Genomic DNA, 23,420 nt, shown 5'->3' on the forward strand with positions numbered 1-23,420 from the left:
GCTTTTTGCTGCTTTTAGTTATAAAAGTAATTTAGTGCAAACCAGTAATACTGAAACACTTGCATGAAGTGAATCTTCACCCCCCAAAGTAACTGCAGTTCAATATTAACCATCGGCTATTCCTATGAACATACACATATGATAGGAGTTTATTCCAACTTAGGTATTATCAAAATTAATGTGCGTGTCGCTTTTTTTTTTTAAGTGTTTCATCCCCTAGGTCAATACCTGTAGCTCGGACATTCTAATAGCTGGATTACGTTCCGAAGCGTGGCTGTCCCGCGATCTAGTCACCTTGCTCCCTAGGCGGGAGGGGGGCGGGGTTCATGTTTCTACAAGCTAATTTTTTGACCACTTGAGTGGCTTCAGCGGAAGCGGCTTACGAAGCTCCAACTTACCGCACCACAGCATGGCGCGCGTGGGCCGGGTCTGGCGAAGCAGGACTAGCAGGGAAAAGACTTACTAGCTCGAGATGCTGAAGTTGGCGGACTCTGCGGGAGGAGCCGGGCGAGCGAGGCGGGAGCGCACGAGGGCCCTGCCCGGCTCCGCGCCACCTCCCACCTCCGGCCGCGGGAGGGCGCGCTCGCTCCGGCACGGCGACTTCCGCCGGCGCCCCGCCCACAGGGCTCGCCCCGCGCTCCGATTGGCTGCGTGGCGGGAGCGCGCCGAGTCAGGGGGCGGGCCCGCGCCGGCTACAAAGCGGCGAAGGTCACGGCGCGAGCAGGCGCGCGCCGCCGCTCCGCGTCCCGCCCGCGGCCCTCGGCCCCGCGGCCCTCGGCCCCGCCGCCGCCCGCCGCCCGCCCGCCTGCCTCCTGCCGCCGCCGCCGCCCGCCGCCCGCTGCCCGCGCCGGGAGCCATGGAGGGAATGAGCGCGCTGCTGGCCCGCTGCCCCACGGCCGGCCTGGCCGGCGGCCTGGGGGTCACGGCGTGCGCCGCCGCCGGCGTGCTGCTCTACCGGATCGCGCGGAGGTGAGTGCGCGCGGCCCACGCGGCCCCTGGGATCCCGCCCGCGCCTCCGGCCGCGGCCCTCCCGCTCCCGCCGGCTCCGCGGCCGCCCGGCGCCTCCCTGTCCGTGCGCGGCGAGGCCGCGGCGTGGCGGTGGGCCCGGCCCGTGCGCCCCCGCGCTGAGACCCGCCGTGCGCGCCCCCGCCCCCGGGCTGCGGATCCCCGGTCGGGAGGAGGCTGAGGAGGGGGTCGGGGGACCTCAGGCATGTGGGGCGGGCGGGGACAGCCAGCGCGTGGGGGTGCGAACTTCTTCCCCCGCGGAAACCTGTGCTGGCGAGCGGCAGGGTCTGCGGGGACCCCAGATCCTGCGGGAGGGTCGCGGGGTCGGGCCGCGCTGTCTTCCGCCTCCAGCCCCCATCCCTGGTCCTCAGGAGCACGTCGGGGCGGCGTGAATACTACACGGCGGTTTGTAGTCTGCATACGCTGTCTCAGGCGTTGTTCTAATCTCACATAAGCCCATTTCAGAATCACAACCCCTGCTCTGCCTAGAGAAGCTGAGGGACAAAAGAGCTACATAAATTGTTATTAAGTAGACGAGTCGGGATGCGAGCTGAAGCATCCTAGCCGTGGAGGCTGCATCCCTAACCCTGGGCTCTAATGCCTCCAAGAGCAGGAAAGCCTGACATACTTCAGAGGTGTTTAAACCGGGCTGGGCTGCTGCTGAGCGCGTTCAGGGGCGGCCCCCCACGCTGGCCCAGGCGCCGAGAGCGTGCTGACCCCTCTATGCAGAGCTAGCCGCTCATGGGCCTCCATGGTCAGGGGTAAAAGCTTAATGGCTTCTTGCTTCAGGAGGACGTCAGGGACAGCCCCACTGTCTTCCCACTTGATCTACCCTCCCAGGGGACAGGGAGAAAAGGTGGGGTTGTGAGAACATTCTGGAGACAGAATGAGTGGGTTTGTAGCTTCAGCAAGGGATGTTGGAAGCTCAGCGCTTAGGTGGGAGAGGCGGCGGAACTTGCCCACGGTCACTCGGCAGCAAGTGGGGGAGCTGGGACTTGGACCTGGAGGGCATGTCTGTTCTTCCTTAGCCACCACCACGTATTGCTTCTCACCCAAGGAGAAAAGAAGTGAGGGCGACTGAGTCACAGGCTTCCTGGGGGAGGAAGGGGGAGGAGGGACATCAGCTGTGTCTGCAGGATGAGCCAGACTGGCAGGCTGAGGAGGGGGCGGCCTCAAGGGGTCCCTGACAACCCACGTCTCTGCGTGTCCCAGCTTCTGCCCAATTTTTGGAAGCTGGAAGGGCTTGTCAGACCAACTGGTTCAAACCAGTCGTTTTATACACAAGGGAACTGAGGTGCAGAGGTGCACGCCGCGTGCTCCGCTTCCCAGAGCATGTTGACAGCAGAGGTGTGTCCAGAGCCGGGTTTGCCTCCCAGGAAACCGGGGTAGGGAATGAGCCCAAGGGTCAGAGCCTGGGCCGGGCCTTGTCCCCAGGCTTTGCGGCCCCCACCCCTGTCGGTGTGGCTGGATTTGCACTGGGTTTGCTCCCTGTGCCTCGAGCTCCTGTCTTGTGCTGTGGCTGTTCCCGGGGGTCCTGTCTCTCCTCCTGGACTGCCAGCCACAGCGTTCCCTCTCCCGGAGACAGGAGTCTGAGGCCTTGGGGCCGTGTTGGGTGAGCTGCTCTGAGGGGAGCCAGCAGGGTACCAGGGGCGTGACACCAGAGTCGTGTGTGGTGTTGGGACCTGTTGGTTGAGCAGGACCAGCCCTTTCCCAGGGGGCTCTGAGATTCTCCTAGAGCACTGGCTTTTGTCTGGGGGTCATAAATTGGCCACTGTCACGATTCAGAAGCAAGACCCAACTGAGCCCTTCTCTCTGTGTGGGGGGAACAGTGACAGTGAGGAATGGCTTTGGCCACAGCATGGGTTTTGAATGACCCTGGGGAGGGCATGTGAGGAGAGTTGTTTTTGGAAATGGACTTGGCCGGGTGGGTGTTTGCCGGCTCAGCACAGAGATGCAGGGACCTGGACAGAGGACTGGCTGGGGAGCAGGGGGAAGAGCCCACTTCTCAGAAGGGCTGCGGTCCCCTGAGCCTCAGGGGCCAAGCCCCAGGGCCAACCTGGCTTCCCATCCACAGAGTCCTCTTGACCGGACTGGGACTTGGGAGGCAGGCGCTGCTGTTGGCCCCATTCTACAGATGGGGAAACAGAGGCCCCAGGAGATCGGGCTTCCTGCCCTACGACACCGAGTCACTACATGGCAGAGCCCTGCCTCACTCTGGCCCTTCAGTCCTGAGCAAGCCTTGTGCTCTGGGTCCTCAGTAAGCAGTTAGCTGTCACTCTGCACCCACAGAGGGGTGGAAGCCCAAATTACACTCCTTGGGCTTGCTCTCTGTGTACCTGGGCAGTCTTGTGGATTCCTGTGTCTCCTCCACCTAGACCCCCTCCCCTGGGCTCTGCTGCTTGGCATCATGTCCATCTTCTGCCAGCATATCCCTGCTCGAGACCTCTGGAGGCCCCCATGGGTGGTGATTGGATTGTCTGCTTACTGGTGTTTGAAGATGAAGGGGATGCAGCCTCCCGGGTAAAGGAGCAGAGTCTCCGCCTGGTGTCCAGAGTCCCTGGTCCCCACTCACCTCTTGCCACGCTCTCCCGGTGCTGCGCACTCTGGCTGGGGGGCCCGGCTCCCTGCACGCACCCTGGGTGGTCCCCCCCTTGCCCGGTAGTCCCGTCTGAGGGCCATCTGCTCGTTTCCCTGCTGGCCAGCAAACCCGTTCTTGAGGGTGACAGCAAATGCTCCGCTTGTTGGCTCTTTCCTGTGGCATCTGTCACCGGCTGCCCTGTGAGGTCACCATTGTTGTCCTTTTGACCATGTCAGGAGTGGAGAGCCTCCTCGCAAGTCCAGCATGTACCTGGCCAGCCTGGGCTGTGCTGAGGAACCAGGGCCATCCACCAAGAGTGGATCCAGGCTTCCCGTCTTGGTGTTGGCTGGACTGCTGTGGGCTTAAGTGTGCGCTGCCTCGAGGCTGGAGCAGGCGGCCCAGAGGCCCATTGGGTTCTGGTGGTGCGAACGTGCACGCTGGTGCCGCTTTCCTGCTGCTCAAGAGTCACCTTCTTGGATTTTCCCGGGTGGATCGGGCAGCACTCAGGGCACAGAGGAGCAAGTGAGGAGCCGCTTGGGTCCAGCAAGGACCCCTCACCTGTGAGCTGTTCTGGGATCCTCTTGGCTTCCGACTCTCAGAGACCATCTTCCAGACCCTGCAGGGCCAGCACACGGTGCCCAGGGTCACAGGCTATGTGCCGGGCCCCCCTCGGGGGACTTCTCAGGGCCAGGAGGAGACTGGTTGACACGCCAGCCTCCCCCGGATTCTGAGCCCCCCCCTCCCCATAAGGACTGAGCCCCACGCAGTGTCTCTTCCACGAGGCACAGTTCTGGGCTCACAGCAGGTGCCCACCCCCTGGCAGGCTCCTGGGCCGAGGGCCTGGAGCTGCAGCCCTCAAAGTGGTGGGCTAGTGGTGGGCTAGAACCGACCCCCTGCCCCCACCAGACCTGTAGGGCATGGCGGGATGTGAGGGCACAAGCTCTGTTGTAATTAAATGTCCATGTTTGGGGCTGATGGGGTGGCACCACTGTTGGGACGTGCATTCATCTTTCCCCTTGTGTGTATGGGCTTGTGGAGCGTGGTTCCAGAGCAGGCAGCAGCCCCGGCTCCTCCCAAGGGGCCCATCCTGCAAAGCAGCGGAGCCCGAGAGCTCAGCACGCAGGTAGCAGGAGCTGGGCGAGCACCTTCCAGACCCTCCCGGCCGCTCACCCTCTGGGGCCCAACCTTCCTTCTGAGGCAGCCAGGCCTGGACCTGTCTAACTCGCTCCTGCCTGTGTCACAGGGACATGCTGTCTTGTCCCCTCAGATCCTGTCTACCACGAAGAGTGATTTGACCCAGAGCCTCGCTGGGGACAGAGGTTGTCAGGGGAGAGGTGGGTTGAGGGGTCAGGCGTGGAGCAGGGTGGGGGGCGTGTCCCTGAGCACGAGCAGGACCCTGGCCAGGCTGGCTCGGAATAGACAGACCCAGAGTCTCCCGCATCAGGCCTGCTAGAGGCGGGCACGGGCCCGGAGGTCAGGACTGCCCCATGGTTGTGGGGACCGGACGCACGAGCTGTGAGGTTGGCCGTCAAGTGCAGCCCACGAATGTGATTCACGTGCGCCCACGTGTCTGGCGTGTGGCGGTGGTTGGGGAGCGGACATTCACACCCAGCTCCCTGTGGCTTCACTGGCCTGTCTGCCGCTCACAGGCCTGCACATGCTTTCAGGGCTCACCCCAAAGGAGCTGTGGGAGATGACCTCCTGGTACGTGGACCCCACCTGGCCAGGGTGGCCGGCAGCTGCTCTGTCCGCAAGAGAGGACCCTGGGCAGGGATTACCATGCCAGAGCCGCTGGGTCAGGGACCAGGGCTAATCCCCCGCCTCCCCTTCCTGCCGCCCCTTTCCAGGCCAGGCTAACTTCCCTAGCTGGAGATTCAGGGTGAAAACGATGATTTTCTGTGCAGAGGGACTTTGTGCCTGGCCCCCTGGACCAAAGCCTCAGTTCTTGCTCGCCCGCCACTGGTCATCTGTACTCCTCTCCCACCTCTCCTTATTCGTGGGCTGCCAGCTCCTCTGCTGGCTTCTCTGTAGAGGCGGGGTGGGGTGCAGGTGGCAGAGGAGCCCACTGTGAGGACAGCGGGACCCGGGGGCAGAGGAGGGAGGTTTTCCCACCTGCCTCATCACCCCTTTGGACACGCCTCTGTGCACTATTACAAAGAGGCATGTAAAGCAGGTACAGATTAACAAAGAGAAGGCCAAGTGCTTAATGGCCCAGGAATGCCAAGTGCCCGCTTCTCAGTAGAGCAGGTTCCCACACCGCTAGCCGCCTTCTTACCCTGCTCTTTGCCTGAAGCCCAGTGAAGCTGTCAAAATGCCTCCACTGACCATCTGCCCAGCTCAGCGCTTTCCTAAATCCTCTCATTTGATCCTCTCGGCAGCCTTTTGGAGGCAGGAACTGTCGTTGTCCCCCTTGGCCAGGTAAAGGAATGACTTTCCCCAAAGGCCACACGGTGACCACAGGGCTGCGCTGCCCGGTGCTGCTGTTTCCGGGCCTCCCTCTGCTTCAGTGGTGCTGAAGATGTGCGGTCCCTTGTGGTCCATTCTGAGGGCTTTGGCCTGACCTGGGGCTGCAGCTGCTGGGGGCAAGACCCTTCCCTGCAGGGTCTGGTTCCGGGTCCCCTTCTCTGTCCAGGCTTTCTCCTCCCCTCCCCCACCCTCCCCACGTAAGCTGCCGTTTATTGGGCATTTCGCCGGGCTCTGTAAGCGCTTCCCACGCTTGACATGTCTTTGTCCCCAGTTGACAGGTGGTAAGAATGAGGTCTGAAGAACTCTTGTACCCTGCCCATGGTCAGAGGAGGGACGACGCCAGGAGGCATCTGCAGTGTCGGAAACAGCAGCTCTGCTTCCCGGGGGGCCAGCCTGTCTTCCAGGCCCCTGACCACCCCAGGGACAGGGTAGTGACAGCGTCGGCGCTCTGCGTTGTGAAGTGCCTTTACGTGTCTTGTGTCATTGGGTCCTTGTGACAGGCAGGTGCCCTACTTCTGTGATGGCTCCCACTTTGCAGATGCGGCCCGAGGCTGGGAGAGAGGTTGGCAGAGCCGGGGGGCTCCAGCTCCCGGAAGCTTGGGGCCGTGCCGTCCTGCGGACAGTAGGGGTGTTGGTGTGTAGTGTGATGGTCCGTCCCAGCAAAGGCACAGGCGGCACCCCCAGAGCTGGAGGTGGACCCTGCGGGTGAGCAGGGGAACAGGAGTGGCAAGGCCAGGACCCCGGGGCTCAAACAGCTGCCACCTGTCACCCACATTGTTTTAGATTCTTGGGACTGGAGGGGTTTGCCTGGCAGTTGCCATGTCTGTTCCCCCACCCCCTCTACACACCCCCACAGCCAGGGAGATGGATGGAGGGGGCGAGAGCACAGATCCCTGAGTGTCTGGGCCGGGATTATCCTGCACACCCCACCTGTCACCATACGTGTGGCCTGCGAGGGTCACTGTGGCCAGACTGCCCTGTCCCCCCGCCAGGCAGGGTTGGCTCTGGGCTGAGCAGCTGTCTGCAGTCCCCACCCCTTGGCCTCCTTGGCCCTCGCTCTCCTGGGGACTTCAGTGAAGCACAGGAGGCTCCTTCCATCTGGAGCCTCCCCAGGGAGCACCATTTCCGCAGCCTGGGAACGGGCCCAGGTCTGCGAGCCTTGCAGGGAGGGAGGGCAATCCTGGAGCCTGGTCCCTGTCAGCCTCCTGGCCTGGCTGGCCCTGGATTCCTGGTGCATCTCCCACTGCCCCCAGGGTCGGGGGAGGCTTGGCCGCAGGGGCTGAGGAGAAGCCTAGGTCCTGCCAGTGGACACACGGCCTCCTGCCCTCCTCCACCTGCCCGTGTCTGCAGCTCGGGGTCCCCATCCCGCTTCCCGGGTGCTCTCCCGGCCTCCCGCTGACTCCACTCTGTCCTCGTCCACAGGATGAAGCCGACGCACACTATCGTCAACTGCTGGTTCTGCAACCAGGACACGGTGGTGCCCTACGGGAACCGCAACTGCTGGGACTGCCCCCACTGCGAGCAGTACAACGGCTTCCAGGAGGTATGGCCCCTCCCGCGCAGGGCCTGCGGGCCCTGGGCCTGGATCCTGCACCCCGCCTTTGGGGGTAAGCAGACAGGCTGGGGAGCCAGGTGCCTTGTGCAGTGTCACGGCGCTAGGACTGGCAGGTTTGGGTTCGGACCCGGATCTTTCTGGCTCCGAAGCCCAGTCTCTGCTTTGCCCCAGGCCAGGGTCGGCAGGCTCTCTGCGGGTCGGGCACTGAGGAGTTCAGGGTCGCCGCCGAGCCTCTCCAGGTGTGCAGCGCGTGTGGCTGTGGCCCAGGAGAGCTTCACTCACAGACACGGGTGGCCAGACCGCTGCCAGAGTTTGCCGACCCCGTGCCAGCCCCTGTCAGGTCCTGAGGAGGGACGGCAGGTGGGTGTGTGGGTGGGAGGCTGAGTCCAGGCTGCACCCTCAGTATCTCCCCTGTGCTGGGCTTCCTTGCGAAGTTCCTTTGGGAGAAGAGCTTCTGTGCTGCACGTAAAGAGAGGGAGTGTTAGCGATCCGCTTCCGTGGCGCGTCCGCACCCAGGGTGGCCTGAGCCGGTGGGGGGGCTCTTGCTCATAGGATGGGGCTCCCCCCGACTCAGGTCCTTCTCCCCCAGAACGGCGACTACAACAAGCCGATCCCTGCCCAGTACCTGGAGCACCTGAACCACGTGGTGAGCGGCACGCCCAGCCCCCGCGCCCCTGCACAGCCGCCGCAGTGGGTGAGCAGCCAGGTGCTGCTGTGCCGGCGGTGCAGCCACCACCAGACCACCAAGATCAAGCAGCTGGCTGCCTTCTCGCCACGCGACGAGGTGAGGGGTGTGGCGACGGGCTGGGGCTGTCAGGGCGGCCGACGGGAGGTGAGCCCGTGCTGGCCCCATGTCCTGGGTGTGTGATTTAGTCCATCTCAGCTGGCGCGCGCGTCTTACTTTTCCTGTCTCACGGTTGCTGCTGTGGGGACCCCAAGCTTGGAGCATCATGGACACCCTAGTACCTACCGGTCCCGCGGGGTTTGTCCCTGGGCAGGGGGAGGTAGGGTCCTTGGGCTCCAGCGTGGGGCCCTGTTGGACCCATCCTGTCCCGGTCCCTCCAAGTCGGTCTTGCCCACTGGCTGGCGGGCAGTTTGCTGTGGAGTTGGTGGACGACGCTCCTGGTTTGTGGGAGGGGAGACGGGTGCTGCCAGGAAGCTTGATGTTAGGGCTTTGCCTCCCCTGCATCCACTGTGGAGCCCAGCAGCCTTGTCATCTAGCTGATCTCTTCTCTCCCAGTCTGGGGGTTCCATCACCTCAAGGGAAAATCCCAGCTAAAGCCCAGAGATGCAGACTTCCCCAAGGCCCAGCCTGGGAGGGAGGAAGGGAGGAAGGGGAGTGGAGGTGAGCTGGGGCTGGGCAGGAAGAGGTGGGGAGGCTGCAGAGAGAAGGGCAGGCATGTGTGACGAGGCAGACAGTGGCTTTTCTGGCATGTTTGGTTCTAGCAAGAGACCAAACCAATAACCCTCTCACCTTACAGACTGAAATGTTTGGCTCCCCTGGAAACAGAGAGGGAGGGGTGTGTTGCTGCACCTCTCAGGAGAGGGGGCGTGGGACTCGAGTCACCTGGGCTGTTCCTGAAGCCCAAACGCCCTTTGGTTGGTGTTGGCCCGGCCAGGGGCTCTCTAGTGTTTTCTAGACCACTAGGCTTAAGTGGGGAGACTGGCCCAGCTCTAGGTTGTCCATCTGTTGGCGTCCAGGTGGCGTCAGCCCAGATGCCTTCCCCTGTGGCTCACCTGCCTTCTGGAGTCCAGGAGCAGGGCCTGAAGCAGCGGCCACGTCCCGGGCTCTGGCCTCAAGGTGTGTCCTTCGGAGCAGCAGAACCAGCTCGAGTGTATGCTGTCACCGGAGGGCCCTGCTGTGTCCCGGGCTCTGGGCGGCCTGTCCTCCCCAGCTGTTTGTCCCGTCGGGCAGCAGCAGGAGCAGGTGGGGACGACTTGCTCGCAGTCACCTCCGCCCGCCAGGAACCTGAGCCCCTGTCCCCTTCCGCAGGGCAGGTACGACGAGGAGATCGAGGTGTACCGGCACCACCTGGAGCAGATGTACAAGCTGTGCCGGCCATGCCAGGCGGCCGTCGAGCACTACATCAAACACCAGAACCGCCAGCTGCGCGCCCTGCTGCTCAGCCACCAGTTCAAGCGCCGGGAGGCCGACCAGACCCACACACAGGTCCGGGGGGCATCCACGGAGCACTCCAGGCGTTCCCGTCCCTCCAGTCTGTGCAGGAAACCCCTTCCCGGAGGGCTGGGCCAGAGCTGAGGCCCTTTCCCTGGGGCAACAGCCTTCCTGTGGGGCCATGTCCCAACCTGTCCCCAGACGCAGAGCAGAGCTGGGGGTCTGAGGAGCACATTTGTTATTTGCGTGCGTGGCAGGGATTTCTGGGCTGCCCTGCTGAGCCCGGGCACCTCCCAACACCTGTGTGGGTTCCTCGCAGCGCCTTTGTGGTGGGTGTTCTCCGAGGTGCTGTGGAAACCAGACTCGTTTACAGAGGGCCACGCACCTGGTGTGCAGTGTCACCAGGATTTGTGCCCAGGACCAGCTGGCTAAGACCGTCGTTAATGTTTCTCACCGTACTCAGATGATGGAATGTCCTGTTCTAAAAAATGTGATACAGTAGCAAGTGGGTTTAGAAGCAAACACCATCTTCTGCAAAGAAGCTCCCACCCGCTCTCCGTGTCCCCGGGGCTCTCCCGCTGGTTGTGGCCATCTCGCTGACCAGCTGGCGCGTGGTTTCCAGTCTGCAGCCAGGCCCCGGCCGCGTGGCCCCGTGCCGGCCTGCCTGCTCGTCTGCAGAACGGGCCGTGCCGACCCCTGCTCTGCTGCTCTGCGCCGCGTTCCCAGGCTGAACAGCTTACTGCTGTGTTTTCCAACTTAACTTTGGCCGGGGTTGTCTGTACGCTTATTATGATTGAAGTTAAAGCCGTGATCAGGATTCCTTATGAGAATTTGAAAATTATTGAAAAGCCTGTTGGAAAGGAGAGGTCACCATCTCATCAAAAGGATTTCTGTAGAGAACGTGGCCGCACAGTGCCCTCCCACACAGTAGCTCGCACTGGGGTGGGGGGGGAGGCAGAATGAGACAGGTTGTGGGCACCCGGTAGTAACCCAGAGATGAAGCCAAGAGTGCGTGAGAGGTTAGGGCCCCTCCGAGCATCGGGAACTGGTGGTTCTTCAGCGAGTGCCGTGGGCTCCTGGCCGGACCCCGTGCACAGAGTGGGCAGCGGGATGGCTGTCGGTGGCCCTGGCCATCTCGCTGAGCGGTCTCTCCCTCTCCCTCCCACCCTCAGAGCTTCTGCTCGTCTGCGGTGAAGTCCCCGGCCCAGGTCATTGTGCTGCGCGCCCTCGCCTTCGTGGCCTGCGCCTTCCTGCTGACCACTGCGCTGTACGGCACCGGCAACCCCTTTGCCCCGGGGGCCCCCCTGCCTCCGGCCCTGCTGCCCGGTAGCAATGGCTCGGCCTCGCCTGACAACGGCACGGCCCCTGGGGCCAAGGGCTGGCGGCAGCTGCTGGGCCTGCTGCCTGAGCACGCAGCAGAAAAGCTGCGCGAGGCCTGGGCCTTCGGGCAGAGCCACCAGACGGGTGTCGTGGCGCTGGGCCTGCTCACCTGCCTGCTGGCCATGCTGCTGGCCGGCCGCATCAGGTGCGTGGGGGCGGGCGGGGCGGGCTGCAGGGGCAGGAAGGTTCAGGGCTGGAGTCGGGGCCACCGGGGTCACAGCGCCTCACCTCCACCTCAGGCAGGGCATCTGCAGTCAGGTGATGGTTACCCAGCTCCCGGGTTGTTGGAGGGTCGAGTGGGCGCCCTTCGGCCTTTGCTCTGCGTCCCTGTGCAGTTGCGGACCCTGTACCGAATGGTGTCCATGTCATCTCACAGGGACTCTGAGGTTTTTTAGCCCCAGTGTACAGACTAGAACACTGAGGCTCAAAGAAACACTGACTCAGAGTCACGTGGTGTGTAAGTGTGGCAGGTGGCATTCGGAGGCCCACGCTCTCCTCGTGGCCCTGGAGTCTGTCCTCTGCGCCGCAGGGCCGGGGGTGGGTGAAGGAGGCAGGAAGTGGCGGGCAGGAGGGGTCTTGCCCCGCCTGCTGGGCCCTCACTCCCGCCCTCCCCGCAGGCTCCGGAGGATCGACGCCTTCTCCACCGGCCTGTGGGCCCTGCTGCTGGGGCTGCACCTGGCGGAGCAGTACCTGCAGTCTGCCTCGCCCAGCTGGCTGGACACGCTCAAGTTCAGCGCCACGTCCCTATGCTGCCTGGTGGGCTTCACGGCAGCCGTGGCCACGAGGAAGGCGACGGGTCCGCGGAGGTTCCGGCCCCGAAGGTCAGAGAAGCAGCAGTGACTGCGGGGGGAGGACAGACGGACGGACAAGCCCAGGGCTTTGCCGGCAGCCCTGATAGGGCACCTCTGTCTTGCATCTTTCTTACCTGCCTCACTCCTGGCCCCGCCCAGCCTAGGGCCCCCCATCCTGGGCCAGCCTGCCCCCCCCCACCTCCCTGAGGAGTCAGGCCCGCCCCCCTTTCCTTTCTGGCTCCTCCAGGCCGTTCCCCAGCCCAGCGCCCTCTCCCCACCCCCCACGTGCTCTCCGGCTGCTCACCACTGCTGCCACCTCTCTGGCCAAAGACCCCCTCACTGCCCTGAGACTGGAACACGGGAGGCACTCGTGCTGCCTGCCTCTGCCCCGTGGCTTCCAGCTGGCAGCCCCAGGCACCCTCCTGCTGGCCACGGCCCTCTCCTGCCTCTGGCACCATTGGAGGTGGGCTGCGGGCCTGCTGTCTGCTTCTCTCGCCTTGCCCCACCTCTGAGCCCTGGACGTGGGCTGGTGATGGTGGCTGCAGGCTGGGCCCTGGCCGCATGGCCTGACCCCTTGGGCTGCTTGGCATGGGCAGGTGCTGCTGAGCCGGAGCCGGAGCCAGAGCAGAGCCCCCCACCTCGTCCCAGGGACACGTCTCTGGTCTGTCCCTTGGGTCCTGCCTGGTGCACCATCCGCCCCGCGAGAGCTGGTGAAACAAGAGGGAGGCGGGGCTGCCCACCAGGTTCCCTGCTCTGAGACCCTGGGATCCCTCCGCCTCCTTCCCCAGGAATGCAGAGTGACGTTCTTAGGCCCACGTTGGCCTTGACCACGAGAAGGGCGAGGCCTTTCTCAAGGTGGGCAGGAGACCTGCTTGTCCTGTGGTCCGCAGGTTTTTTCTTAACAGCCAGGCTGTGGTGGGAATTCGCCCAGGCTGGGGGGAGGTCTAACCTCTAAATACTCTTGCCTTTACTCCTCTGTCTTTCTGGCACCACTGTGAGCCAGACAGGCAGAACCTGGGCACACACGCTCTGCCCACCCTTCTGGGAAGCCCCTGGTTCTGCCCTGGAAAGGCAGGACCCAACCCTTATGGCCAGGTCCTCCGCTCACTCCCTGAAGGGGCTGGGGTGCAGGCGTCCAGGACCGAGGCTGCCCTGGTTGGCAGGAGCGCAGGGCCTGAGCTGCTCTCATTGACCCTGTCCCCCTCCCCCCATGCCAGGGGTGTCCCGTTTCCTCCTCTCACCCCCTCCCTCAGTATGATTCCTGGGAGAAGTTCTAACGGCCCAAGGTTAGCACAGGGTATGGGGCCCAGGGGACATGCAGGCCTGTGAGGCCGGGTCATTGTCACCTTGTCCCCCTCTGGCTTGTCACTGCCCTCCTCCTGGCCCCTAGAGCCCCTCAGGGAGGGCACCAGGGCTCCTGCTTCCCACCTCCCTGTAGGGCAGCCACAGAGCCCACGGGGCCTCAGCCTCGCTCTTCCTGGGCCAGGCCTTGCCGTCCCAGCCTGTTTACCACCTGGGGGGTGAGAGCTGGACCCCTCTCCAGGGCCTTTGAGCGCTGGCCTTGGCGTGGATGTGGTCTGCAGACTGAGGCAGTCCTCAGCCTGGCGGCTGCCTCCCAGGACCAGGACAGGCGGGTAGACCGAGGCTGTGCGCCTCCCCCTGCCCAGGGCCCTTGTGTCCTGTGCCACTCATCGCGGCGCGCAGGAGCCCCCCTCCACGTGTGCCCCCCCCAGGTGTGCCCCCCCCCCCGCCCCGCTCTGCACGTGGGAGCCTAGGGGAGGCAGGAGCAGGTTCCGCGTGTGTGAGGGTCACACTCAGGAAAGGGCCGTCAGGGGGCTGAGCCTGAGGGGCAGGTGGGAGGGTGCCCGAGCCCCACCGTCCTCATGTTCTTGGGGTCCCGAGAGGCCACCCCACTCTCCTGAGTGTCCGTGGCAGCCGCGCCGTGTGTGGAGAGCCGGGTGGGCCAGGAGCCCGGCTCAGCTGGCTCTGGGTGGGGGGGTGCCGTGCAGGAGGAGCGGGGGTGGCTGGCCTGTCCCTCGCCCCGACCGGCCAGCCTCAGGGAGAGGGCGCGGCGGGCGCCGGTGGGGAGCCCGTGTCTGTTGGCTGTGCGTGCCCTGGTCTCTGCATCTCCTGTTCTCAAGGAAACGGGCGGCACGATGCTAATTACTGCTTTTCTTGGCGTTGAGTAGACGCAGGACATCTGTGTGTGTGTGTGTGTTTAAGTTAAATTATTTATAATAGCCGTACCCAGCTCTCTCTCTGGCCAGGAGCCTGCCGAGCAGATGGCTCTCCTGCCCTCTAGCGAGGACGGAGAGACACCCCCATGGCGCGCGACGGACCTCGTCGAGGAAGGCTTCCTGGCCTTTTTAGAGTTTGTGATGTTCTAAAATCTCCCACCTGTCCCTTAAAGTCCCCTTACGTGGAGCACATTCCAGCACCTTCCACGTTACTGGCGGCAGCTGAGGAAGTGTGGGCATCACTGGGATCGTGGCTTATTCCCTGGGAATGTGTCGGCCCTGCCGGGGCCTCTCCCCTCCGCTGGGGACGACCGCCAGACCGTCCGGGATCGGGGGGCCGTCTTCTGCCGGCTCTGGGGTCCCCTCCCCAGGCCGAGCAGGCTCCCCCATATCCCTTGCCCGGGAGCCCGCTGGGAGGGGCCCGTGTCCCTCCTGCCTGCGACTGTCACCAAGTGTCCTGTCCTCTCCGTTGTGTAGACGTGGATGATTGTCTAGTGACCCTCTAATCACTGTAACTGCAACTCCCGGCCATAGATGTAGTGTTTTTGATGCTGTATTTTCAATAAATGCCCCCGGGGCCCTGCTTTGGCCGGCGGGCGTCAGGCACCACGTCTTTTCTGTTTTTTCTTTCACGTTCCTTCAGAGGCTTCCGTGCCGGGGGCAGGGGCTTCCGGGGACGGGCGCCCACCAGAGTCAGGTCTGGGAGCTGGCAGCCCGTGCACCACGCAGCCCGGCGCATCCCTCCTCGGCTGCCCTGCGGGCTTGCACTTCTCCTCGTCTCCGTAAACTGCTGCTGAAAGTGCAGTCCTCTCTCTCTTACCGCGCGCGGCCTAGGCTAGCATTGGGTTGAGGACCAAAGGTTCCCCCCTCAGCGTCAGACGGGATGCAGTACAGCCAGCCATCTGCCCCTTCCGCAGAGCCCCTCTGTCCTGGCGGACAAACAGACTTGGATTCCGGCCTGGGAGGCCTCTCTTGAGATGGGGTTTGAGGGCACAAGGCGGCCTGGGGGGCCTCACCAGAGGAAGCAGCCATCCCTGTGCGGCGCTCAGGGCCCTGGCGGACATGGGGCTCCTCTGACAGGGGCTCCCAGGGACTGTCTTCTGTGGAGCCAGGACAAGGGCTCACGCTTGGTGCTTTACGGGGATCTGCTCGTTGAATTTCGCCACCGCATGTCCCAGCAAGAGGGTCAGACCAGAACTGTCTCCCCATCAGTGCCAGCGTTTTTAATAGTATGAGAGGTTAGGAAAACACCTGTGCCAGGTGGGCATCCCCACGTGTGAGCAGGATCTGGGAAGAGTAGGAAAGAGCTGATAAGACCCAACTTCTCTTGGGCCCAGCCGGCCACCTCTAAAACCTGCAGCCCGACTTGGACCCTCTCCTCTTACTTGCCAGTTACTGCCGGAGGCCCTTGGCCAAATCCCGGCCTAGCCTGGCCTGTGGGCTGCCAGGTGGGGCGGCACAGGAAGCCCAGGGCGGGCAGAGTCCCGCTACCGCCCTCTGGAAGGGCCCGGGCGTGCCCACCCCGTGGCCCACATGCCCGGCCCCTGCCAGGCTGCTGCTGCACAGGGCAGACTGGGGTGCCGTGGGAGGTGCAGGCCCCGGCAGGGGACAGGGCTCCACGTGTGGTCAGAGCAAGCTGGCCAGAGGTCCCAGCGCGCCTTCACTGCCCCTGCAGTGCCAAGTGTCCCGCCGCCTCAGGCCACTCCCCAGGTTGTTGCCATCCTGCCGAATGGTATTGCATTTCTAAGAGGACAACACAAAGTGGTGTCTTGTATTCAGAGGCAGAACTTTCCCCAGGCGTTTTAGGGCAAAGGAGGCAGGGGTCAGACAGGCTCAGGCAGGACGGGTCAGCCAGTGGAATGCAGGCGTGTCCAGCCGGGGGCCAGCCAGGTTGCCCAGGCTCCTCCGTAGATTTCCTAGTTGAGCACCTGCCGTGATTTCCCCATGTCCCACAAACACGGCCCCACCTTTGGTGCTGAAGTCCAGGTGGCCTCCTGGCCCTTGGGAAGGCATTAAAAAGGTCACGTGATTCTCCAGGAAGGCATCAGCTGACCCCACACTTTCCTCGTAAAACTTGTTTCGAGTGAGGGGCAGGGGTGAAAAACAGGGAAGTCAGTGGAGTGGAGCTTGGCGAGCGGTGCCTGAGCTCGCGGTCGTGGTGGGCACGGGGTGGGTGCCTTAGCTGGCCCCCGGCTCTGCTGCAGGGCCTGAGCCAGCCTGCCCGTCCGCCGGCACATTGTCCATGGGCTCAGTTGTCCCTTGGGACCGAGGTAAGGCTGGACCTCCCGCAGCTCCGTCCAGACGGCGGACTAATCATGTATTAACTGCCTCTGCCCCTCCCCCTCTGTAATCGGTTGCCTTAATCAGAAGCATGGTTGACATTCTGGCTTGGGGCCACCGAGTCCTGTTGTGTGATCTGTACCGTTCTCGAGTTAAAGAGACACTGTCACCTTCCGTCTTTCGGGCAGCCTTGCGATTGTTACGGGTCTTTCTAATAAGGTCAAGTTCGTGTCCTGCCAGAGCCTCTTCCTGGAGATTCCCAAGCCTGGCTGCCTCCCCCTCCGCTCTGCCAGGGGCTTTAGAGGCATGTCCGGTGTCCGAGACCAGAGGGCAGTGGCGGGACTCCCGGGGTCGGGCCCTGGGGAGCAGGGGCTCCCCAAGCTCGGCCACTGCCAGGAGGCTCTGGGCACTGAGCGGGAAGTGGTGCCGAGGAGCCCAAGGCCATGGGCCCGATTGAGCGCCCCGGCGCAGGACTGGGCGTTTTTGCTTCGAGGTGAAGGGTTGGCGTGAGGTTGGTGAGGGCGACAGTGTCACTTTAATACCGAGACTTGTAGTGGACCTAGTTTGCTGTGAGGCTGGGGGGATCGGAGGGGGCATGCAGGGAGGGGTGGGTCACGCTGGCACCTCCCAGCCACCCGCTCCTAATGGCGTGAATGTGGTCAGACTGCTTCTCTGCTGCAACTAACACACGCCTCCTCTGGGACCCCGACTCGGCCCCACCTTGCACCGTGGGAGGGGAGGGGGCCCGCCATGCGGAGGCCGCTCCCGAGCCCCCGGGGCTGACCCTCTCCTCTCTCCCACGCCCACTGGGCTCTCTCTCGCAGGTACTTCCTAGGAGACTCTGCCGGCCTCTTCCCTGCTGGCCCCAGCCTGGCCATCCCCTGCCCGAGCATCACGGGCCCCTCGCCACCGTCCCTGTTGGTCCCCACCCCGCCCGGCTTCCTGCCACTCACCAACCAGCAGCTGTTCCGCTCTCCCCGCCGGGCCTCGCCCTCCTCACTGCCCGGCCGCCTCAGCCGGGCCCTCTCGCTGGGGACCATCCCCTCTCTGACGCGGGCAGGTAAGTGGTGCTCGGTCAGTGGCGGGCAGCACGGGCCTGGGGGCAGCTGGGCTCGGGGACTCTGGCTGAGCCCCAGGTAGGGGGGCTGCTCCTGCTGTAGAAATGGGCGGAACTTGGTTCAAACCCTGGTGTGTCCACTCACTAGCTGTCTTAGCCAAGGGGCTTAACCATTCTGAGCCTCAGTTACCCTCAAGAGAAATGAGGCCAGAGGGGAACCCTCCCTGTGGGTGGCTGTGAGGGTTAAACCTGGCGATGGATTTAAAGTGCTTAGGCGTCCAGTGGGTACACGTCCCCGCTCATCGGGTTTGTCTTTTATCACGGTCCTTAGCGTTAGTATTACTGCTGTTGTTTTGAGATCCCCGGGCGCTGGAAAACTTGCCCACGGCGTTTCTGTGTGGTCCAGGGGGCCGGGATGCGGTTCAGGTCTGTCGCGTTTAGGGAGCCCCCATGTGACCAGCGGCTGGTCTCCCTCAGGGGAGACGTTGTGTCCCTCGCCTTCCCCAGCAGGGTCTTCGTGGCGGCCCTGCGGGGTCTCCTCAGGGGAGACCCGCGTCCCTCTGGGAAGCCGCCTGGTGCCCATGGGGCTTGTCTCACCCTCGGTGCGGCCTGGGGAGCTGGGCTGTGCGGCAGGATCCGGCCTCTAGGAACACGCGTGGCATCTTGGTTAAGCCGGGCTTGCTGACGTGCAGTGTCTCTCTGAAGCCCCTCAGCAGCTCCCCAGGCAGGGGCTCCCCCTCCAGTCCGACACCCCTCTGGGCCTCGCCCAGTGTCTGCTGTGTGCAGTCCCGCGTCCTCCTAGGTAGAGGGTGGCTCACCCTGCAGGAGGGGCGGCTCGCTGGACACAGCGCACGAGCTGAGCGATGGACAGTGTTCGCGGCCTTCAGGGTGGGATTGAAGGGTGAGAGCCCCGCGTGGCACAGAGACGTGGACTCCAGGTGCTTCTGTGTCACCAGACGTGAGCCATGTTGCTGGAGGAGGTGGCTGCTGCCTGCCGTCCTCTGGGGGTGGTTATTCAGCCGTTCCTGAGCCCGTGGCAGGCCAGTCCCAGGTGAGACCCGGCCCAGCTCAGGCCCTGGGGCTGATGGATGGGGTCTCTGTGGGCCCTCTGTGAACAGCAGCGGGAGTGGGGGGCAGGGGGACATGGAATGCCCTGCACCCAGGAAGCTGGGGGACCTGGCAGCTGGGCCCTTCCCCAGAAGTGTGTCCTCCGGAGCTCCCCACCAGGAGCCCGCTGGGCTTCCAGGCCTCCAGGGTGGGGGCAGGGACCCAGGCTCCTGAGTCTCTGCAGGTCCGCGTGGCGCAGCGTGGGCCTTGCCCAGTGTGTCAATGGGCAGTCTCCATGTCGCCCTTGGATGCCCAAGTCGAGGGCTCAGGAGGCCCCCTGTGCCGAGGGCAGCAGGGCAGTTCTGTGGAACGCAGGCTGGTCTCAGAATGTTCTGTGACGGGCGGGATCCCAGAGTCTCCATTGCCGGGGCGGGTCCTTGGCTCAGGTGTCAGGAGGCCCTAGTGGTCTGGGGCGTGGGCGCAGCGCCAGGGCCCGTCCTCCCGTCTCCCTGCTCTCCTTGCCTCTGCTCCTCTCGCTGCAGGCCTCCCCTCTGCGTCCCTCCAGCTCCCGCCCAGCGGGAAGGCCCCTCCCAGCACCCATAGAGCAGGTTCTTGACAGGACCCCAGCTGTGGTTGGGCCGCGTGGCCACCCTCCCGCAGTGACTTGGCTTGCCCTGGGTCTGCGTCCCCGGGCCTGGTGGGTGGAAGGGGCAGGCGGGGCTCTGCGGCCGCCGGGCGGTGCAGCAGCCGCCCCCACGGGCACGTGGCGGCCGCCGGATCTTTTCACGCTCGGCTGTCAGCGGAGCACTCGGGGGACCAAGGGGCTCGTGAGATGGAGTCCCTGCCCTTGGGGTGCACTTGGCTGAGGAAGGGGCAGAGGGCTCTGTGCCCCAAGGTCGGGCACGTGCGGTCAGGCGCTGGGTTAGTGGAGGAGGCAGGACTCAAAACAAAACGGCTGAAGAAAAGGAGGGCACAAGACGGGCGCCGGTCCTCGAGCTCCCGTGGGGCCTGCCGTGGGTGTCGGTCCCCTGGTCCGCGAGGTGGCAACGTGCACAGGTGGGCGACGGCGAGTGCGTTTCGGCAGAGCAGCTGTGCGAGGAGACGCCTGGCGCCTTTCTCTTTCCTCCCCAGACTCAGGGTATCTGTTCAGCGGGAGCCGCCCGCCGTCTCAGGTGTCTCGATCCGGGGAGGTTCCAGTTTCAGGTAAGGAGGGCAGGGCGCCTAGAGGAGTGACAGGGAAGCCGCCTCAGGCGGGCTCGCCTGGGGGCCGGGGTTTCTGGAGCCGGGGCGGGGCGGGATGGCACACAGGGTAAGCGTGAGTTTTGGGGTGAGGCGGGCCCCTGGAGGGGACTGTGTTCAAATCCCAGTCTCCAGCTGTGTGCCTCCCAGCTGTACAGCCGTGGGCAAATGCTCCACTCCACGCGCTTGTGCCTCGGTTTCCTCTTCTATGAAACGGGTGTCAGAGTTTCTAGGATTAGCTACGATGCTGTCGTCCTTACAGTGGTGATGGATGAAGGCAGCACTGGGGGTCCCCGTATCAGCAGGGCTCGGGTTCCCTCACCTCGGGTCTCCAGGGTTTGTTTCTCCCTGGGCCTTGCTCTCAGCTGAGGGAGGTACCAGGGCCTTTGGATAGAAGTCAGGGGGAGGGGGTCAGAGGGGCATGGCTGAGGCTCCGTGATCCTCTCCCCTCCCTCGGGTGCCTGGTGGGGTGCAGACCCCTCCTCCTTCAGTTTCCAGCAGGGCTCCCCTCTGCCCCCCGGTCTAGGCCCAGCCTTGCCTTTCTCCCTGCGTCAATAGAGGAAAACGCAGCAAGGTCAAAAAAGCAACTCCTGTAACCAGAGCGAACATTGACACGATACTGTCATCTTTGTCTCTGTCGCCTTTGTTCCCGCCCTCCAGATTACTTCTCTCTGCTGTCGGGGAGCTGCCCCTCCTCTCCGGTCCCTTCCCCGGCGCCCTCCGTGGCCGGCTCCGTGGCCTCCAGCTCTGGTTCTCTGCGCCACCGCAGGCCCCTCATCAGCCCGGCCCGGCTCAACCTGAAGGGGCAGAAGCTGCTGCTGTTCCCGTCGCCCCCCGGGGAGGCCCCCAACACCCCCAGCAGCTCGGACGAACACGCGCCCCACAACGGCAGCCTCTTCGCCGTCGAGCCGCCCCCAGTCCCACAGAGGCAGCCGGCGCGGGACGCGAAGCACACCGTGGGTATGGCCCTCTGACCGCCCTCCCGGAGGCGGGAGAGCCCGGCGGGCCGTGGGAGGCCTCTGGTCAGTGTGCAGCGGTGGGGACACCGTCAGGAGGTCGCGTGGGGCCTCTCCTGGCTCTTGTCTGACTGTGGCTGCTCCCCCAAGTCCAGACACCCCGGCCTGGCTTCTGGTGACCTTCAGCCCTCCAGGACGTTGCCCTCTGTTGGCTGATTTTATTTTCTTCTTTTGCAATTGACTTTGAGGATCCTCTGTTCCTTGGGATGGATCAGACATGCGTCAGGCTGCATCTGATTGCAGATGTTTTTGTTTGGCTGCAGGGATGTTTTTCTGCAGAGCATTTTAGAATTTTTTAAATTAGGCCTCAACCTTTAAAATCGAGAACTTTCACATGAATGTGTGGATTTCCTGTCTCTTATGATATCAGAAGATCTGGCCGCACTGGGCCAGATAGGTAGCAGGGCAGGCTGAGGACCCATGCCCCAGCCTCCGCCACTCTCCGCCCCACCGACCTGCCCCCTCCACAGCCTCGCTCCCGGCCGTTGTCTCCCACTGCCTGGTGGCGTCTGCGTTTGCTGCTTCTCATCTAAAACCAGCTCCCTTCACAGCAGCTATGCAGACGGGACCTGAATGAGGACCTGGCCTCCCACTGCCCAGGGCGGGCCAAGCGAGTTGGGACCGGCAGGACTGGCCGGCCAGCCACGTCCGAGGACCATCCAGGGATTGGAGGTGGAGCTGCCCCGCGTCTGTCCCTGGGGGTGAGCCGTGAGCCCCCACTGAAATGCCCCTTCTCCCTGCAGACATGAAGTCAGTGCCGGAAAGAGGCAGCACCTGCAGCAGCCACTCCATCAAGAAAGAGGACGACTCGTCCCAGTCATCCTCTTGCGTGGTGGACACCACCACCAGAGCGTGTGCAGAGGAGACCACCCCCTGGCGAGGTCTGCGCCCTGTGCGATGTGCGGGAGGAGGGCAGGGCGGCGTGGGGCCGTGGGTCTGCAGCCACTGTCACCTCCTGTCTGTCAGAGAGCAGCCCCTCGAGGGCCCTCGGGTGACAGAGGATGGTGAGACGGCCCCTCCAGTGCCTTCTGGGCCACGTCTGTGACAGCAGGCAGCACCCTCACACTTGAATTAGTCTGCATCTGCGCTGTTACCGGAGCCTCTGGCCACAGGTGGCTGTTTAAGTTTCACAGCTACAGTGTGATAACAATCAAAACCTAGTTGCTTAGCTGCACCAGCCACATTGCAGGTGCTCCGTTGCCACGTGTGGCCTGTGGCTGCTCGACTGGACAGAACAGATACAGGACACTTTCACTGTTGCGGAAGGTTCCCCAGGAGGGTGTTGGCCTAGAGCCTGGGCACCCCGGGGGCCAGTGCAGAGGCTGCAGGCTGCACAGGGCACTGAGTTGCCTAGGTTCAAATCCCGGCTCCTCATCTTGCGAGCTGGGAGCGGGCTGTGAGGTCACATCCCCGCTGTGTGTAAAGGCCAGGAGTCGGCTCCTGGTACTCCCCCCAAGGCGGGGGGGACGTGTATGTTGGTGGAGGATTTTCCTGGAGGGATCGTTTTGAGCTGACTGGAAACGGGTGCTGCCCCCGCATCGGGTGGGGTCTGGGATGTGACCCAGCGGCATCCGCTTGGGGTGGGGGCCCTAGTCCGCAGCTTGTTACCGGTGAGGCCTGTGCAGGGTGCTCATCCTGTCCTGTCTGTAAAGCTGGGGTGCCCCATGGCAAGGTGCAGGTGTGTGCCGCCCTAGCCCGCTACCTGCCTGGTGGCACAGGGTCAGGAAGAGCAGCATCTTCGAGGAGCCGGGACTTGGCAATTCCCCGGGGGTCCCGGGGTTAGGACTCCGCTTTCACTGCCGAGGGCCCGGGTTCAATTCCCGTTTGGGGAAATAAGATCCCACGAGCCGCGGGACGGAAAAGGAGTCAGATTTAACCCAGGGACCCCAGGTGCCCCGCCCGGTCTTTCCAGGGGGGGAGGCCTCTGGGCGCCAGGAAGGAACCAGGGGCGGGGCCTCAGCCCAGGAGCGCCTCCCGGGGGGCGGGGCCTCAGCCCCACCGCTCACAGGTCTCTCGTTTTGTCTCTGGAAGGTCGTTTTGGCCCCTCCCTGATCCGGGGCCTCCTGGCCGTGAGCTTGACTGCCAACGCGCTCTTCACCTCGGCCTACCTGTACCAGAGCCTGCGCTGACCCCCCGGCGCGCGGCCTCCCGGCGCCTGGAGAGCCTCGGAGGGTGCGCCCAGGTGCGTGCGGCGTCCACCACTGCCGGCCTCAGGCCTCCCCGAGGGGCTGCCGCCTCCGCCGTCCTCTCCAGGGCCCCTGACCTCGCCGGAGGGAGTCCTGTCCGCGGACGCCTCCCCCCACCTGACGGACCACGGGGGCGCCGGGCGTGGTGGTGGGCGGCGTGCCCCTCGCCGCCCACCTCCTTGGCTGACGTCCGTTGTGTGTTTGGTGCTGACACTCTGATCCCGAAGCCAGGGGTCCCCGAGGGGCTGCATGACCCCGGGGCCCCCTCCCCACCACCCAGCCCTGCCTGGCAGGAATGCCACTACTACTGTGACGGGAGCAGTGGCCGGGCTGCCCCCTGACCCCGCAGCCGCGGGCTGTGATCACGTCTTTGTACTGTACTCCCCTGTCCCACGCCTCAGGCTCCCTGGGGGAGGAGGGAGGGGTGGTCGCTGTGTCGCGCACCCCGACCCGGTGGATAAACCTCC

At 64.1% G+C, this 23,420-nt stretch overlaps 1 protein-coding gene across 2 annotated transcripts; it reads left to right on the forward strand.

The window, feature by feature from the left end:
* Positions 1–770: 770 nt before the first annotated feature.
* TMEM201 (transmembrane protein 201) lies at positions 771–23,025 on the forward strand. 2 transcript variants are annotated; one of them, XM_057702726.1, is made up of 12 exons: positions 771–969; positions 7,472–7,592; positions 7,776–7,964; positions 8,194–8,388; positions 9,598–9,774; positions 10,893–11,245; positions 11,718–11,921; positions 17,233–17,468; positions 19,644–19,715; positions 20,412–20,711; positions 21,511–21,648; positions 22,799–23,025. In XM_057702726.1, exons 1-12 carry the CDS (start codon positions 857–859, stop codon positions 22,894–22,896), a joined length of 2,196 nt encoding a protein of 731 aa, XP_057558709.1. In that variant the 5' UTR covers positions 771–856; the 3' UTR covers positions 22,897–23,025. The 2 variants fall into 2 exon arrangements, with proteins under 2 accessions (XP_057558709.1, XP_057558716.1); XM_057702733.1 differs by lacking the exon at positions 7,776–7,964.
* The last annotated feature ends 395 nt before the right edge of the window (positions 23,026–23,420 follow it).

Source organism: Hippopotamus amphibius, chromosome 1 (genome assembly GCF_030028045.1).
Source record: "Hippopotamus amphibius kiboko isolate mHipAmp2 chromosome 1, mHipAmp2.hap2, whole genome shotgun sequence".
Lineage (NCBI taxonomy): Eukaryota > Metazoa > Chordata > Mammalia > Artiodactyla > Hippopotamidae > Hippopotamus > Hippopotamus amphibius.

Excerpts from the sequence above, each read along its gene's own strand:
- TMEM201 (XM_057702726.1), top strand. The coding sequence starts at position 857 with ATGGAGGGAATGAGCGCGCTGCTGGCCCGCTGCCCCACGGCCGGCCTG. Across the intron at positions 17,469-19,643 it reads CCCCTCTCTGACGCGGGCAG|ACTCAGGGTATCTGTTCAGC; the intron begins GTAAGTGGTGCT and ends TTTCCTCCCCAG. Across the intron at positions 20,712-21,510 it reads GGACGCGAAGCACACCGTGG|ACATGAAGTCAGTGCCGGAA; the intron begins GTATGGCCCTCT and ends TTCTCCCTGCAG.